The 15,990-nt window shown below is 34.5% G+C and overlaps 2 protein-coding genes across 4 annotated transcripts; both read right to left on the reverse strand.

The window, feature by feature from the left end:
• Positions 1 to 1,636: 1,636 nt before the first annotated feature.
• On the reverse strand, positions 1,637 to 10,168 carry LOC149131069 (uncharacterized). 2 transcript variants are annotated; one of them, XM_089341939.1, is made up of 2 exons: positions 9,232 to 10,168; positions 1,637 to 5,504 (listed from the first exon to the last, which is right to left on the reverse strand). In XM_089341939.1, exon 2 carries the CDS (start codon positions 5,203 to 5,205, stop codon positions 2,011 to 2,013), a length of 3,195 nt encoding a protein of 1,064 aa, XP_089198065.1. In that variant the 5' UTR covers positions 5,206 to 5,504; positions 9,232 to 10,168; the 3' UTR covers positions 1,637 to 2,010. The 2 variants fall into 2 exon arrangements, with proteins under 2 accessions (XP_089198065.1, XP_089198064.1); XM_089341938.1 differs by lacking the exon at positions 9,232 to 10,168 and adding an exon at positions 7,009 to 9,214.
• Positions 10,169 to 10,318: 150 nt separating this feature from the next.
• On the reverse strand, positions 10,319 to 14,390 carry LOC149131070 (uncharacterized). Of its 2 annotated transcripts, none has more exons than XM_089341944.1 (2): positions 14,303 to 14,390; positions 10,319 to 13,432 (listed from the first exon to the last, which is right to left on the reverse strand). In XM_089341944.1, the coding sequence occupies exon 2, from the start codon at positions 13,114 to 13,116 to the stop codon at positions 10,693 to 10,695; it is 2,424 nt and encodes an 807-aa protein (XP_089198070.1). In that variant the 5' UTR covers positions 13,117 to 13,432; positions 14,303 to 14,390; the 3' UTR covers positions 10,319 to 10,692. The 2 variants fall into 2 exon arrangements, with proteins under 2 accessions (XP_089198070.1, XP_089198069.1); XM_089341943.1 differs by having other exon boundaries at positions 13,699 to 14,312.
• Between the last annotated feature and the right edge of the window lie 1,600 nt (positions 14,391 to 15,990).

Consider the following 15,990-nt stretch of genomic DNA (forward strand, 5'->3'; position numbering starts at 1 on the left):
AATATATTACTTAAAAGAGTTCCAACTCTGTTTTTTATGTTTTATTCATATTCTTATAAAATTAATGCGGGATATAGAATATGGAATATATAATATAAATAGTAAAATGAAATGAAGCATTGAATGTTTTATTGAATATATGAAATATTGAGTATTAAATATATAAGGACTAATACACTTTCATGCCTCATGGCATTCATCAAGGTCCTGTCTGACAGATGTGCAGCATCTAAGCAGGATTTGTTCAAGAATTTGTGAATGTGTATCTATTTTCCTGGAAGTTATGAGGCAACAAAGTCGTGAGGGTGAGGTACATATCTGTAGTTATGGTGGAAGTTTTATCATCCATAGAAAAGAATAGGGAAATATTTTCCCCAAAATTGTTATTATTTTCAGTTCAATATAATTACTGTATTCTTGAAGAAAATATCTTTTACCAATGCCGTTCTATATTTCCACATTTATACAATTACCATGATCAGACAAGTGGAACACAATTCTATTATTTAAATACATTACTACAGCATTAAATCAAACTTCTTTCAACTTACCTTTAGCAGATGTAAACAATGAATCAATGTGTTATGCGTTTTCACCAAACTACCACAGTAAATATCTCAAATGCTGCAATGAGATTGACCAAGGTTTCAATCCTCAGTGACGTTGAGTTCCTAACAAGCTCAACAATAAAATCGTGAGTGAAGCTGGCTTAATGTCTCCAGCCGCACTTTCGGTCTCAAATATACCGAACTCAATGGTAACGTTCCCTTGGATATGTCATAAGGTCACAAGGGGACGTTGAATATTTCAAGAGGTACGAAATATTTCCAACAAATTATTTTAATCTCTAAAATATGAATAGAACATGGCAGTTTAATAGACGCAAATTCTGACAATAAACCGCTGAGCAAACCTAGCTTCTATTTCGTGAATGAAATGTTTTTCGCTGCTCCTTCCGATTTTTCTTTTTGACAAACTTAGGTTGGTTGCAAATTTTAGGTGAAAGAATATACTCACCAACAAAAGTTTAATAAGCACTGCTTGGAGATAGAATTCAGAGTGACACAATATTTCATAAATATTTACGTTTTAGTCTGTCTCAATGTTTATGATCTTTTATTTTCTAGATTTCATCATCGTCGTTTAACGTCCGCTTTCCATGCTAGCATGGGTTGGACGATTTGACTGACTGGAGAAAACAGATGGCTACACCAGGCTCCAATTTGATTTGACAGAGTTTCTACAGCAGGGTGCTCTTCCTAACGCCATATATATAAAAAGAACATGACTTTCCTCCTGGGTGAATACATTTACAATTAGTAAAAACTTTTCCCATGAGAATTATTTACCACTAATATAAGAGCATGGAGGCACATAACCTAATGGTTAGAGCAGCGAACTCATGATCAAGAGATTGCAGGTTCGAATCAGAGCAGGTGATGTGTATGTTTATGAGCAAAACACCTAAGCAGAAGGTAGGGGCAAACTTCTGCAGACTCTCTCACCACAACTTTCTCTGACTCCTTCCTCCTGCAACTAGCAGCTCACCTGTAACAGACTGGCATCCTGTCTAAGTGGGGAAACTATACGCCAATGAAACCAAGCATGGCTCAAGAAGGAACAAACAACAACAATATAACAGCATCATGGTTTTTATTTTGTAAAAATGTTTCAGATCAGTTGAGTTATTTCTATCCATACGAGAATGACTTACCACTGATATTGGAGTGAAATGGTTTCTTGCCTGTACAATCATACCTGTGAGTAGTTAACAAAAAGGAAAAAAGCTTTACTTTATGTCTTAAACAAGTCTTATGTATGGTTTGCTTTAGGGAAAATGGTTTTTGTGGCTGGCTGCCTTACATATCACCATCAATTTCACAGTATATTGGATGTCTTTTACTTTGGAGCCAGTACTAGAGAGGCTGTCATGTTGCTGGCAACTTTAGAGTGCTGATGTATCTGTCCATTTGTCACTCACTTCACAAAGGACGTTTTTGAGTTGATGAGTTATTTATTACAGATATCACTGTTATAAAAATTTTTTTTAGAACCAATACGTTTGTGTTTAGTTAAAGCACAACTATGAGAAAATGATTTGCCACAGATATCACAGTGATATGGTTTTTCTCCCGTATGAATGTATTTGTGACTACTTAAAGCAGTACTTAAGGAGAATGATATACCACATATATTACACTGATATGGCTTTTCTCCTGTATGAATGCGGTTGTGCTTAGTTAAATCACTATTTTGGGAGAAAGATTTACCACAAATATCACACTTATAGGGTTTGTCTTCTGTATGACTACATCTATGAATTATTAAATGTGCTGTTTGAGAGAATGATTTATTACATGTCTCACAGTGATATGGTTTCTCACCTGTGTGAGTACGACTATGAACAGTTAAATGACCTGCCTGAGAGAAAGATTTACCACAGATGTTACAATCATATGGTTTCTCTCCTGTATGAGTGTATTTATGTTTAGTTAAGAGATAATTCTTTAAGAACGATTTACCACAGATATTACAGTGGAAAGGTTTTACTCCTGTATGAACACGTTTATGAGAAGTTAATATATTTCTACTAGTGTATGATTTACCACAGATATCACAGGGATGCAGCTTTTTTCCAGTATGAGTCAATTTATGTTCAGTTAAATCACCTCTTTCAGAGAATGGTTTACCACAGATATCACAGTGATATGGCTTATCACCAGAATGAAGACGCGAATGCTTTGTTAGAGCCTGCTTGCTAGAGAGCGATTTCCCACAGACATCACAATGGAATGGTTTCTTTCCTTTGTGAGTTAGTTTATGATTTCTAAATTGATTATTTTGAGAGAATGATTTCCCGCAGATATCACATCGGTATGGCTTTTCTCCTGTGTGAATATATTTATGAACAGTTAATGCACTTTTACTACTGTATGATTTACCACAGATATCACATCGGTATGGCTTTTCTCCTGTGTGAATACATTTATGAACAGTTAATGCATTTTTACTACTGTATGATTTACCACAGATATCACATCGGTATGGCTTTTCTCCTGTGTGAATACATTTATGAACAGTTAATGCATTTTTACTACTGTATGATTTACCACAGATATCACATCGGTATGGCTTTTCTCCCGTGTGAATACGTTTATGAACAGTTAATGCATTTTTACTACTGTATGATTTACCACAGATATCACATCGGTATGGCTTTTCTCCTGGGTGAATACATTTATGAAGAGTTAATGCATTTTTACTACTGTATGATTTACCACAGATATCACATCGGTATGGCTTTTCTCCTGTGTGAATACATTTATGAACAGTTAATGCATTTTTACTACTGTATGATTTACCACAGATATCACATCGGTATGGCTTTTCTCCTGTGTGAATACATTTATGTACAGTTAATGCATTTTTACTACTGTATGATTTACCACAGATATCACATCGGTATGGTTTTTCTCCTGTGTGAATACATTTATGAACAGTTAATGCATTTTTACTAGTGTATGATTTACCACAGATATCACATCGGTATGGCTTTTCTCCTGTGTGAATACATTTATGAACAGTTAATGCATTTTTACTACTGTATGATTTACCACAGATATCACATCGGTATGGCTTTTCTCCTGTGTGAATACATTTATGAACAGTTAATGCATTTTTACTACTGTATGATTTACCACAGATATCACATCGGTATGGCTTTTCTCCTGTGTGAATACATTTATGTACAGTTAATGCATTTTTACTACTGTATGATTTACCACAGATATCACATCGGTATGGTTTTTCTCCTGTGTGAATACATTTATGAACAGTTAATGCATTTTTACTAGTGTATGATTTACCACAGATATCACATCGGTATGGCTTTTCTCCTGTGTGAATACATTTATGAACAGTTAATGCATTTTTACTACTGTATGATTTACCACAGATATCACATCGGTATGGCTTTTCTCCTGTGTGAATACATTTATGAACAGTTAATGCATTTTTACTAGTGAATGATTTACCACAGATATCACATCGGTATGGCTTTTCTCCTGTGTGAATACATTTATGAACAGTTAATGCATTTCTACTAGTGTATGATTTACCACAGATATCACAGGTATATGGTTTCTCTTTTCTGTGAATACGTTTGCTGTGTATCGCCAAGTCAGTAGTTCCAGAGAATGATTTACCACAAATATTACAGTGATATAGTTTTTTCCCTGTATGAATACGTTTGTGGCCAGTTAATACACTTGCATAAGCAAATGATTTACCGCAGATATCACACTGATATGTGTTTTCTCCTGTGTGAATACGCTTGTGAACAGTTAATCCACTTCCATTAATGAATGATTTACCACAGATATCGCAGTGATATGGTTTCTCTCCTGTATGTACCCGTCTCTTGTGTAGCGTTAATGTACTTGCTTGAGAGAATGATTTAGCACAGACGTCACATTGATATGGTTTTTCCCCTGTATGAACACGTTTATGGCCTCTTAATGCACTTCTATCTGTGAATGATTTACTGCAGATGTCACACTGATAAGGTTTCTCTCCTGTATGAATGTATTTGTGCTTAATTAAAGTATTTGTAGCAGCGAACGATTCACCACAGACATCACAGCGATAAGGTTTCTCTCCGGTATGAGTACGTCTGTGAGAATGTAAATGAACTTTTTGAAAGAATGATTTTCCACAGAAATCACAGTGATACGACCTCTCTCCTGTATGAATGTATTTGTGTTTAGTTAAATTACCTTTTTCAGAGAATGATTCACCACAAATATTACACTCAAATGGCTTCTCACCTGTGTGAATACGAATGTGCCTAGTTAGGCCATTACTTCGAGAGAAGGACTTACCACAGATATCACAATGATATGGCATTTCACCTGTATGAGTACGTATGTGATCATCTAAATGACTTCTGTTAGCGAATGTTCTACCACAGATATTACATTCATAAGGTCTTTCTCCAGTATGGATACGTTTATGAGTAATTAAGATTTGTGATCTAGAGAATGCATTACCACAGATATCACAATGATACCGTTTCTCTGGTATCTTACTTGTATTAATACATTTATGAGTAGTAAGCTCGCCTTTCAGAGAGAATGTCTTTTTACAGATATCACAGTGGTAGGAGGAGTCTCCTGTCTCTTTTGGAAATTCTTGAGGCAAATCCATACTTCTATAATTCTTTTATTCCCCACAACAATATATGTATATCTTTTAAAATCTTTATCTTCCTTCCTGGGTTGATCAAAGCCTTTCCATGAACTGCAATATTTCCACCAACTTTTATCTCTGTTATCATCAGAAAAGGACTGCGATGTCTTTCTTTAATCTTAGCAAATTTAAGTGGAACTCAGTATCATCTTGTATATATTCCAGGCAATGATAGAGAGAAATGTTACTCAGTTTTCTGTGTAACCTTTTTCTTTAATTTTTTAAGGATTATAAATAATGTCAATGTCTCAGATAGCCTGAAATGATAGAGAAATAGTTTAAGGTATTAAAAATGCAGAGATTCAACAGTGGAAATTTACAATTCTATATTGATAAACCATAAACTTTTACCCCAACAAATAAACTTTACATTTTGCTTTACTATTTAAACTACATGATACAAAGTTGTGTGGAGTTTACTCATTTACAGTCTACATCTACATCTTCAGAATAGTGATTGTGGATTATATCTGGACCAGTGTCTTTAGTTGTTGTACCTTCAGGCCTTACTCAGTCACAAATTTAGTAATGCTCTCAGCTCTTGGAATTCCATTATTTACATCAGGGATATTCTGCTCAACAGTTATTGTAGGTACAGGAGTGGCTGTATGGTAAGTAGCTTGCTTACCAACCACATAGTTCAGGGTTCAGTCCCACTGCATGGCACCTTGGGCCGACCAAAGCCTTGTGAGTGGATTTGGTAGACGGAAAATGTAAGAAGTCTGTCGTATATATATATATATATATATATATATATATATATATATATATATATATATATATATATATGTGTGTGTGTGTGTGTGTGTCATTGCATGTCTGTGTTTGTCCCTTCACTAGGCTTACAAAGAATAAGTCCTGGGGTCGATCTGTTCGACTAAAGGTGGTGTTCGTACCCCCCACTAGGCTTACAAAGAATAAGTCCTGGGGTCGAATTGTTCGACTAAAGACGGTGCTCCAGCAAGGCCACAGTCAAACAACTGATGTATATAAAAGAATTTGTGACACCATATGCAACCAGAATGTGTGTGTGTGGTGCCACTGAAACGTCGCTGTGGTAGGCACCTCAACTCCACAGGCCCTCACAGTTAGTGTTGCTGCCTAAAATGCTGGTCATTTTGCTCATCACACTGAGTTAAACTTAACCATTAAGCAGGCTCTGGCTTGGGTTAATATCCCCTCAGTTCTGGGGCAGACAAGATTATCCAGAAGTGATGGGAAGAGACCAGATGCTCTTACCCTTTGTCCCTGGATATAAGGTAGGTGCCTCATCTAGGATGTCACAGTCAAATTATGCCTCTAACTCTGAAAAATTTCATTTAACAAATTCCTTAACGTAAAGGATGGTCCTCAAAAGTGATTTTTTTTTTTCGACATAGATATAATCTGGATAGAAACATGAAGAAAAGAAGTTAAGGTGCATAAAATATACAACATTCACATTGTTTTGCTACATCAATTTCCGATATAATCGTAAGCTACACGTAACTTAATCACATATCAAAGACATTTGCAGAAAATTTCATTAAAAAACACATTTTTCAGAAAGTTATGGGGAAATCGTTTTTATGACGGGACGTGTACAGTTGTGTAGACGTGGAAATATTTGTTTTCACATTTATATTATTACTACATCTGAAAGCTATACCTTTCCCAATTCTTATATATTCTCGCTCCAATATAATTACCTACATCCAAGTAAAGCAATTCTATTATTTATATACAGTATTACAGCGTTAAAACAATCGTGTATCAGCTTACCAATTTCAGATGTAAACAGAGAATCAACGTGTTATATGTTATCACCAAACTAAATATCTGATTGTTGAAATGGGGTTCACCGATGTTTTATCAACTTGATTCTACGCCAACATTCAAATTGCTCTGGATTTCTTCAACAACAAAATTTCAATTTATCCCAATGAACGCGTGAAGCTGACTTTATGTCACCAGCCGCATTTTCGATGTCAAATATTATAATGGTAACGTCTCCTTGGAGAGTTGCAGAAGTTGGTGCTGAGTGTTTCTGGTGAAATGTAATTTTTCACAGCGATACTTAGGTTTTAAAAACATTTTAAAGAGAATTTATTTTTTAGAATTTGATAGTATATTGGGAGTTGAAAAACGCGGTAATTATTTCATCAAATATGATATAATAATTACTGTTTTTCCGTCTCTCCCCTCAAATATGATAGCCAAACTTTGGGTGGATGCCATATTTTGTACACGCGTACATATGCTTATTTATAAATCGCTAATCTCGACACATTTTATTCTCTCTCGCCATTTCCACGCCTCATCCTTTTCTGTCGAAGAGCGTATTGAAAACTTTTCCCTTCTTCCCGAGCTTCAAACTAAAGAGACTGCTAGTTGTTTCCCTTGCTTGTCTTTTGTTTTCTGTACGTTTGAACCTCACACAGATAGATAGATAGATAGATTTTTCTAGTGAGCCCACTTGCTTAGAGAGGCCTTAAGCAACCTCGTAAAGCCAAGAGCTTTATAGACTTGAAACCCTGGGCAACGCTACAGACTGGCCGTATCTATCTTTATCTACATATCCTACTGTTCTATATAGCTTAGAGTGTTCTTCTTCGGATTTTGATTTACTGACGATACGTACATAGAACGAAGAATTTTGACGAAAAGATATGGCGACAGCGTTATTTACCTCGGTGACTGCTGAGTGATAGAGTGTTAGTTTTTTTGGGGGAATATTCGTAGTCGAAGTAGTTTTAGTGGTAGTTGATGTAGAAATGGTATTGGTTGATACATAATTGTATTTTATATATAATATATACATACATGTTATAGGTAATCTTCCAGTTTCGAGAGGTAAAAGAAATAAATAAAAATATTCAAGGGAAATAACTCAACGACTTACAGGATTTTTTTTTTTATTAAAGTTTAAAATGTTTTTTTCTTTTTACCACGTGTAATAAGTCCGCATGGTACTAGACATTCGTCGCAGGTAAACTTATTTCTAATAAGTCGACGACTCGCACACCATTCCAACATTCTGTATCTTGAGCTACCGCTTAAATCACAGATTTTCCATTATTCCTCTAATATAAATTCACGAGTGAGGATGTCGTGCAGCCGGTCTTCCACGAGGAATTTTCGATACCTCATAAGAAACTATGATATTCAATCAGGTGTGAGATTTATATATGAACAGTTAACGTCAATCAAATTACGTGATTTATTTATAAACAAAGTAGTACGGATAATACTGGTAAGACGTTCAGTTATTTCCCTTATATTTTATTTACTTTTTTAACCTCCCGAAACTGGAAGATTACCCATGTTATATCTATTATATATACACACACGCACACATGTGTATATATATATTTATACATATGTGAATAAAAAATAAAAATAACAAAATATTTTTTTAAAAAAAGGGTTTTGTATGATCGTGTATAGAGGAATATATTATTTAATAGAGTTCCAACTCTGTCTGTTTTTTATGTTTTATTTATATTCTTATAAAATTAACGTGGGATATAGAATATGGAATATATAATATAAATAGTAAAATGAAATGAAGCATTGAATGTCTTATTGAATATATGAAATACTGAGTATTAAATATATAAGGACTAATACACTTTCATGCCTCATGGCATTCATCAAGGTCCTGTCTGACAGATGTGCAGCATCTAAGCAGGATTTGTTCAAGAATTTGTGAAAGAGTATCTATTTTCCTGGAAGTTATGAGGCAACAAAGTCGTGAGGGTGAGGTACATATCTGTAGTTATGGTGGAAGTTTTATCATCCATAGAAAAGAATAGGGAAATATTTTCCCCAAAATTGTTATTATTTTCAGTTCAATATAATTACTGTATTCTTGAAGAAAATATCTTTTACCAATGCCGTTCTATATTTCCACATTTATACAATTACCATGATCAGACAAGTGGAACACAATTCTATTATTTAAATACATTACTACAGCATTAAATCAAACTTCTTTCAACTTACCTTTAGCAGATGTAAACAATGAATCAATGTGTTATGCGTTTTCACCAAACTACCACAGTAAATATCTCAAATGCTGCAATGAGATTGACCAAGGTTTCAATCCTCAGTGACGTTGAGTTCCTAACAAGCTCAACAATAAAATCTTGAGTGAAGCTGGCTTAATGTCTCCAGCCGCACTTTCGGTCTCAAATATACCGAACTCAATGGTAACGTTCCCTTGTATATGTCATAAGGTCACAAGGGGACGTTGAATATTTCAAGAGGTACGAAATATTTCCAACAAATTATTTTAATCTCTAAAATATGAATAGAACATGGCAGTTTAATAGACGCAAATTCTGACGATAAACCGCTGAGCAAACCTAGCTTCTATTTCGTGAATGAAATGTTTTTCGCTGCTCCTTCCGATTTTTCTTTTTGACAAACTTAGGTTGGTTGCAAATTTTAGGTGAAAGAATATACTCACCAACAAAAGTTTAATTAGCACTGCTTGGACATAGAATTCAGTGACACAATATTTCATAAATATTTACGTTTTAGTTTGTCTCAATGTTTATGATCTTTTATTTTCTAGATTTCATCATCATCATCATTTAACATCCGCTTTCCAAGCTAGCATGGGTTGGATGATTTGACTGAGGACTGGTGAAAACAGATGGCTACACCAGGCTTCAATTTGATTTGGCAGTTTCTACAGCTGGGTGCCCTTCCTAACACCATATATATAAAAAGAACATGACTTTCCTCCTGGGTGAATACATTTACAATTAGTAAAAACTTTTCCCATGAGAATTATTTACCACTAATATAAGAGCATGGAGGCACATGGCCTAATGGTTAGAGCAGCGAACTCATGATCAAGAGATTGCAGGTTCGAATCAGAGCAGGTGATGTGTATGTTTATGAGCAAAACACCTTAGCAGAAGGTAGGGGCAAACTTCTGCAGACTCTCTCACCACAACTTTCTCTGACTCCTTCCTCCTGCAACTAGCAGCTCACCTGTAACAGACTGGCGTCCTGTCTAGGTGGGGAAACTATACGCCAATGAAACCAAGCATGGCTCAAGAAGGAACAAACAACAACACTATAACAGCATCATGGTTTTTATTTTGTAAAAATGTTTCAGATCAGTTGAGTTATTTGTATCCATATGAGAATGACTTACCACTGATATTGGAGTGAAATGGTTTCTTGCCTGTACAATCATACCTGTGAGTAGTTAACAAAAAGGAAAAAAGCTCTACTTTATGTCTTAAACAAGTCTTATGTATGGTTTGCTTTAGGGAATATGGTTTTTGTGGCTGGCTGCCCTACATGTCACCATCAATTTCACAGTATATTGGATGTCTTTTACTTTGGAGCCAGCATTAGAGAGGCTGTCATGTTGCTGGCAACTTTAGAGTGCTGATGTATCTGTCCATTTGTCACTCACTTCACAAAGGACGTTTTTGAGTTGATGAGTTATTTATTACAGATATGACTGTTATAAAATTTTTCTTTAGAACAAATACGTTTGTGTTTAGTTAAAGCACAACTATGAGAAAATGATTTGCCACAGATATCACAGTGATATGGTTTTTCTCCCGTATGAATGTATTTGTGACTACTTAAAGCACCACTTACAGAGAATGATGTACCACATATATTACACTGATATGGCTTTTCTCCTGTATGAATGCGGTTGTGCTTAGTTAAATCACTATTTTGGGAGAAAGATTTACCACAAATATCACACTTATAGGGTTTGTCTTCTGTATGACTACGTCTATGAATTATTAAATGTGCTGTTTGAGAGAATGATTTATCACATGTCTCACAGTGATATGGTTTCTCACCTGTGTGAGTACGACTATGAACAGTTAAATGACCTGCCTGAGAGAAAGATTTACCACAGATGTTACAATCATATGGTTTCTCTCCTGTATGAGTGTATTTATGTTTAGTTAAGAGATAATTCTTTAAGAACGATTTACCACAGATATTACAGTGGAAAGGTTTTACTCCTGTATGAACACGTTTATGAGAAGTTAATATATTTCTACTAGTGTATGATTTACCACAGATATCACAGGGATGCAGCTTTTTTCCAGTATGAGTCAATTTATGTTCAGTTAAATCACCTCTTTCAGAGAATGGTTTACCACAGATATCACAGTGATATGGCTTATCACCAGAATGAAGACGCGAATGCTTTGTTAGAGCCTGCTTGCTAGAGAGCGATTTCCCACAGACATCACAATGGAATGGTTTCTTTCCGTTGTGAGTTAGTTTATGATTTCTAAATTGATTATTTTGAGAGAATGATTTCCCGCAGATATCACATCGGTATGGCTTTTCTCCTGTGTGAATATATTTATGAACAGTTAATGCACTTTTACTACTGTATGATTTACCACAGATATCACATCGGTATGGCTTTTCTCCTGTGTGAATACATTTATGAACAGTTAATGCATTTTTACTAGTGTATGATTTACCACAGATATCACATCGGTATGGCTTTTCTCCTGTGTGAATACATTTATGAACAGTTAATGCATTTTCACTACTGTATGATTTACCACAGATATCACATCGGTATGGCTTTTCTCCTGTGTGAATACATTTATGAACAGTTAATGCATTTTTACTACTGTATGATTTACCACAGATATCACATTGGTATGGCTTTTCTCCTGTGTGAATACATTTATGAACAGTTAATGCATTTTTACCACAGATATCACAGGTATATGGTTTCTCTTTTCTGTGAATACGTTTGCTGTGTATCGCGAAGTCAGTAGTTCCAGAGAATGATTTACCACAAATATTACAGTGATATAGTTTTTTCCTTGTATGAATACGTTTGTGTTTAGTTAATGCACTTGCATAAGCAAATGATTTACCGCAGATATCACACTGATATGGCTTTTCTCCTGTATGAATACGCTGGTGAACAGTTAATCCACTTCTTTCAATGAATGATTTACCACAGATATCACACTGATATGTGTTTTCTCCTGTGTGAATACGCTTGTGAACAGTTAATCCACTTCCATTAATGAATGATTTACCACAGATATCGCAGTGATATGGTTTCTCTCCTGTATGTACCCGTCTCTTGTGTAGCGTTAATGTACTTGCTTGAGAGAATGATTTAGCACAGACGTCACATTGATATGGTTTTTCCCCTGTATGAACACGTTTATGGCCTCTTAATGCACTTCCATCTGCGAACGATTTACTGCAGATGTCACACTGGTAAGGTTTCTCTCCTGTATGAATGTATTTGTGCTTAATTAAAGTATTTGTAGCAGCGAACGATTCACCACAGACATCACAGCGATAAGGTTTCTCTCCGGTATGAGTACGTCTGTGAGAATGTAAATGAACTTTTTGAAAGAATGATTTTCCACAGAATTCACAGTGATATGACTTCTCTCCTGTATGAATGTATTTGTGTTTAGTTAAATTACCTTTTTCAGAGAATGATTCACCACAAATATTACACTCAAATGGCTTCTCACCTGTGTGAATACGAATGTGCCTAGTTAGGCCAGTACTTCGAGAGAAGGACTTACCACAGATATCACAATGATATGGCATTTCACCTGTATGAGTACGTATGTGATCATCTAAATGACTTCTGTTAGCGAATGTTCTACCACAGATATTACATTCATAAGGCCTTTCTCCAGTATGGATACGTTTATGAGTAATTAAGATTTGTGATCTAGAGAATGCTTTACCACAGACATCACAATGATACCGTTTCTCTGGTATCTTACTTGTATTAATACATTTATGAGTAGTAAGCTCGCCTTTCAGAGAGAATGTCTTTTTACAGATATCACAGTGGTAGGAGGAGTCCCCTGTCTCTTTTGACAATTCTTCAGGCAAATCCATACTTCTATAATTCTTTTATTACCCACAACAATATATGTAAATTTTTTTAAATCTTTATCTTTCTTCCTGAGTTGATCAAAGCCTTTCCATGAACTGCAATATTTCCACAAACGTTTATCTCTGTTATCATCAGAAAAGGATTGCAATGTCTTTCTTTAATCTTAGCAAATTTAGGTGGAACTCAGTATCATCTTGTATATATTCCAGGCAATGATAGAGAGAAATGTGGCTCAGTTTTCTGTGTAACCTTTTTCTTTAAGTTTTTAAGGATTATAAATGTTGCTGATATATCTTTAATGTCAATGTCTCAGATAGCCTGAAATGAGAGAGAAATAGTTTAAGGTATTAAAAATGCAGAGATTCAATAGTGGAAGTTTATAATTCTATATTGATAAACCATAAACGTTTACCCCCAACAAATAAACTTTACATTTTGCTTTACTATTTAAATTACATCTGAAAGCGATACCTTTCCCTATTCTTATATATTCTCGTTCCAATATAACTACCTACATCCAAGTAAAGCAATTCTATTATTTATATACAGTATTACAGCGTTAAAACAATCGTGTATCAGCTTACCATTTTCAGATGTAAACAGTGAATCAACGTGTCATATGTTATCCCCAAACTAAATAATGATTTGTCAACTTTATTCTACGCCAACATTCAAATTGTTCTGGATTTCTTCAACAATAAAATTTCACTTTATCCCAATGAACGCGTGAAGCTGACTTTATGTCACCAGCCGCATTTTCGGTGTCGAATATTATAATGGTAACGTCTCCTTGGAGAGTTGCAATATTTGGTGCTGAGTGTTTCTGGTGAAATGTAATTTTTCATCGCGATAAAATATTTAGACTTCATGCGATACTTACACTTTAAAAACATTTGAAAGAAAATTAAAAGATCACCAATTTATTTTTTAGAATTTGATAGTATATTGTGAGTTAGAAAACGCGGTAATTATTTCATCAAATGATATAATAATTACTGTTTTTCCGTCTCTCCCCTCAAATATGATAGCCAAACCTTGGGTGGATGCTATATTTTGGCGAAAGAAGATGCTTATCAACAAAAATTCGATAATCACCGCTTTGGCGTGTTATAATCATTCCCAGATATATATATATATATATAGGAACGGAGAATTTTGACGAAAAGATATGGCGACAACATTACTTACCTCGGTGACTGCTGAGTGATATAGTGTGTTTTTGGGGGGGTAAAATTTGTAGTAGTTCTAGTGGTAGTTGATGAAGAGATGGTGGTGACGTATACATAATTGTATTATATATATATATATATATATATATATATATATATATATATATATATATATATACATACATGTTATATATATATATATATATATATATACATACATGTTATATATATTATATATACACAAACACGTGTGTGTATGTATGTGCATGTGTGTATATATATATATATATATATATATATATATACAAATAATGAGTATATGCATATATACGTACATGTATGTACATACATCTACCTAGATTTTCTAGTGAGTCCACTTGCTTAGAGCGGTCTTAGGCTAACGCGTTTAGTGCCTGAAGAAACTTCATAAAGCCAAGCGCTTTATAGACGTGAAACCCTGGGCAACCCTACAGACGGGCCGTATCTATCTTTATTTTCTATCCTACTGTTCTATCGGATTTTGATTTACTGACTATACGTACATATATTGACACTGAGTAAAGAGACATGCAAGTGAAACGAAGAAGAATTTTGACGAAAAGATATGGTGACTGCTGAGTTATAGAGTGTGTGTGGTTGGTAATATTTGTAGTAGTAGTAGTAGTCGTCGTAGTTGGAGATAAGGCGCCGAGCTGGCAGAAACGTTAGCATGCCGGGTGAAATGCTTTGCGGTATTTCGTCTGCCGTTACTGTTCTGAGTTCAAATTCCGCTGGGGTCGACTTTGCCTTTTATCCTTTCGGTGTCGATAAATTAAGTACCAGTTACGCTCTGGGGTCGATGTAGTCGACTTAATCCCTTTGTCTGTCCTTGTTTGTCCCCTCTATGTTTAGCCCCTTGTGGGTAATAAAGAAATAAGTAGTAGTTTTAATAATAGTAGTTGATGTAGAGATGGATACATAATTGTATTATATATATTACACACACACACACACATATAATACTTTGTATTATATTATACTCATTTATTGTGCTTTTAATTATTTTTTCTATATGTGACAGTGGATTTTCATTGATGAGTTCATGAACCTTGGTTCTTTTCCCTAAAACTATATATTTATATATATTCTATACTGTGAAACTTAATTTAATTTTAATTTTTAATAAATGGATTTTAATTGAGTTTTTACCTGTAATTTTGGATTTTATCCCTAATATATATATATATATATATATATATAGATAGATAGATAGATATATCCACTCTTGTCTGTAAAATAAAGTGTCCCAAATATAACTTTAACAGTAGAAGTACTTAGAAAGAGAAATAGACGAATCACTAAGTTTATGAATAACTACCTTTGGGAGTTTATTAGTTAAGTGACTCAACTATTTAGGGAATCCTGCTGTCAGACATAGTAAAATTTAAGCATAATCTAAGGCAATTGGTCCGGTACAATAGCTTTTGATCGTACTTTTACTAATAATAACTACAATTGATAATATGTAGGTATAGTTTTTATATATGTAGAAGTTTCAATGAGAATTCGGAGACTGTACTCTGGACGTAATCTTAGCGTTTAACGACATGAAGATGCATACGAGTATATATATAATACAATTATGTATCCACCACCACCATCTTTACATCAACTATAACCACTACTACAAATATTACCCCACCCCACCACACACACACTCTATATGCA

The sequence above is a fragment of the Octopus bimaculoides genome, chromosome 25 (assembly GCF_046866305.1).
Source record: "Octopus bimaculoides isolate indiv1 chromosome 25, ASM4686630v1, whole genome shotgun sequence".
In the NCBI taxonomy this organism is placed as follows: domain Eukaryota; kingdom Metazoa; phylum Mollusca; class Cephalopoda; order Octopoda; family Octopodidae; genus Octopus; species Octopus bimaculoides.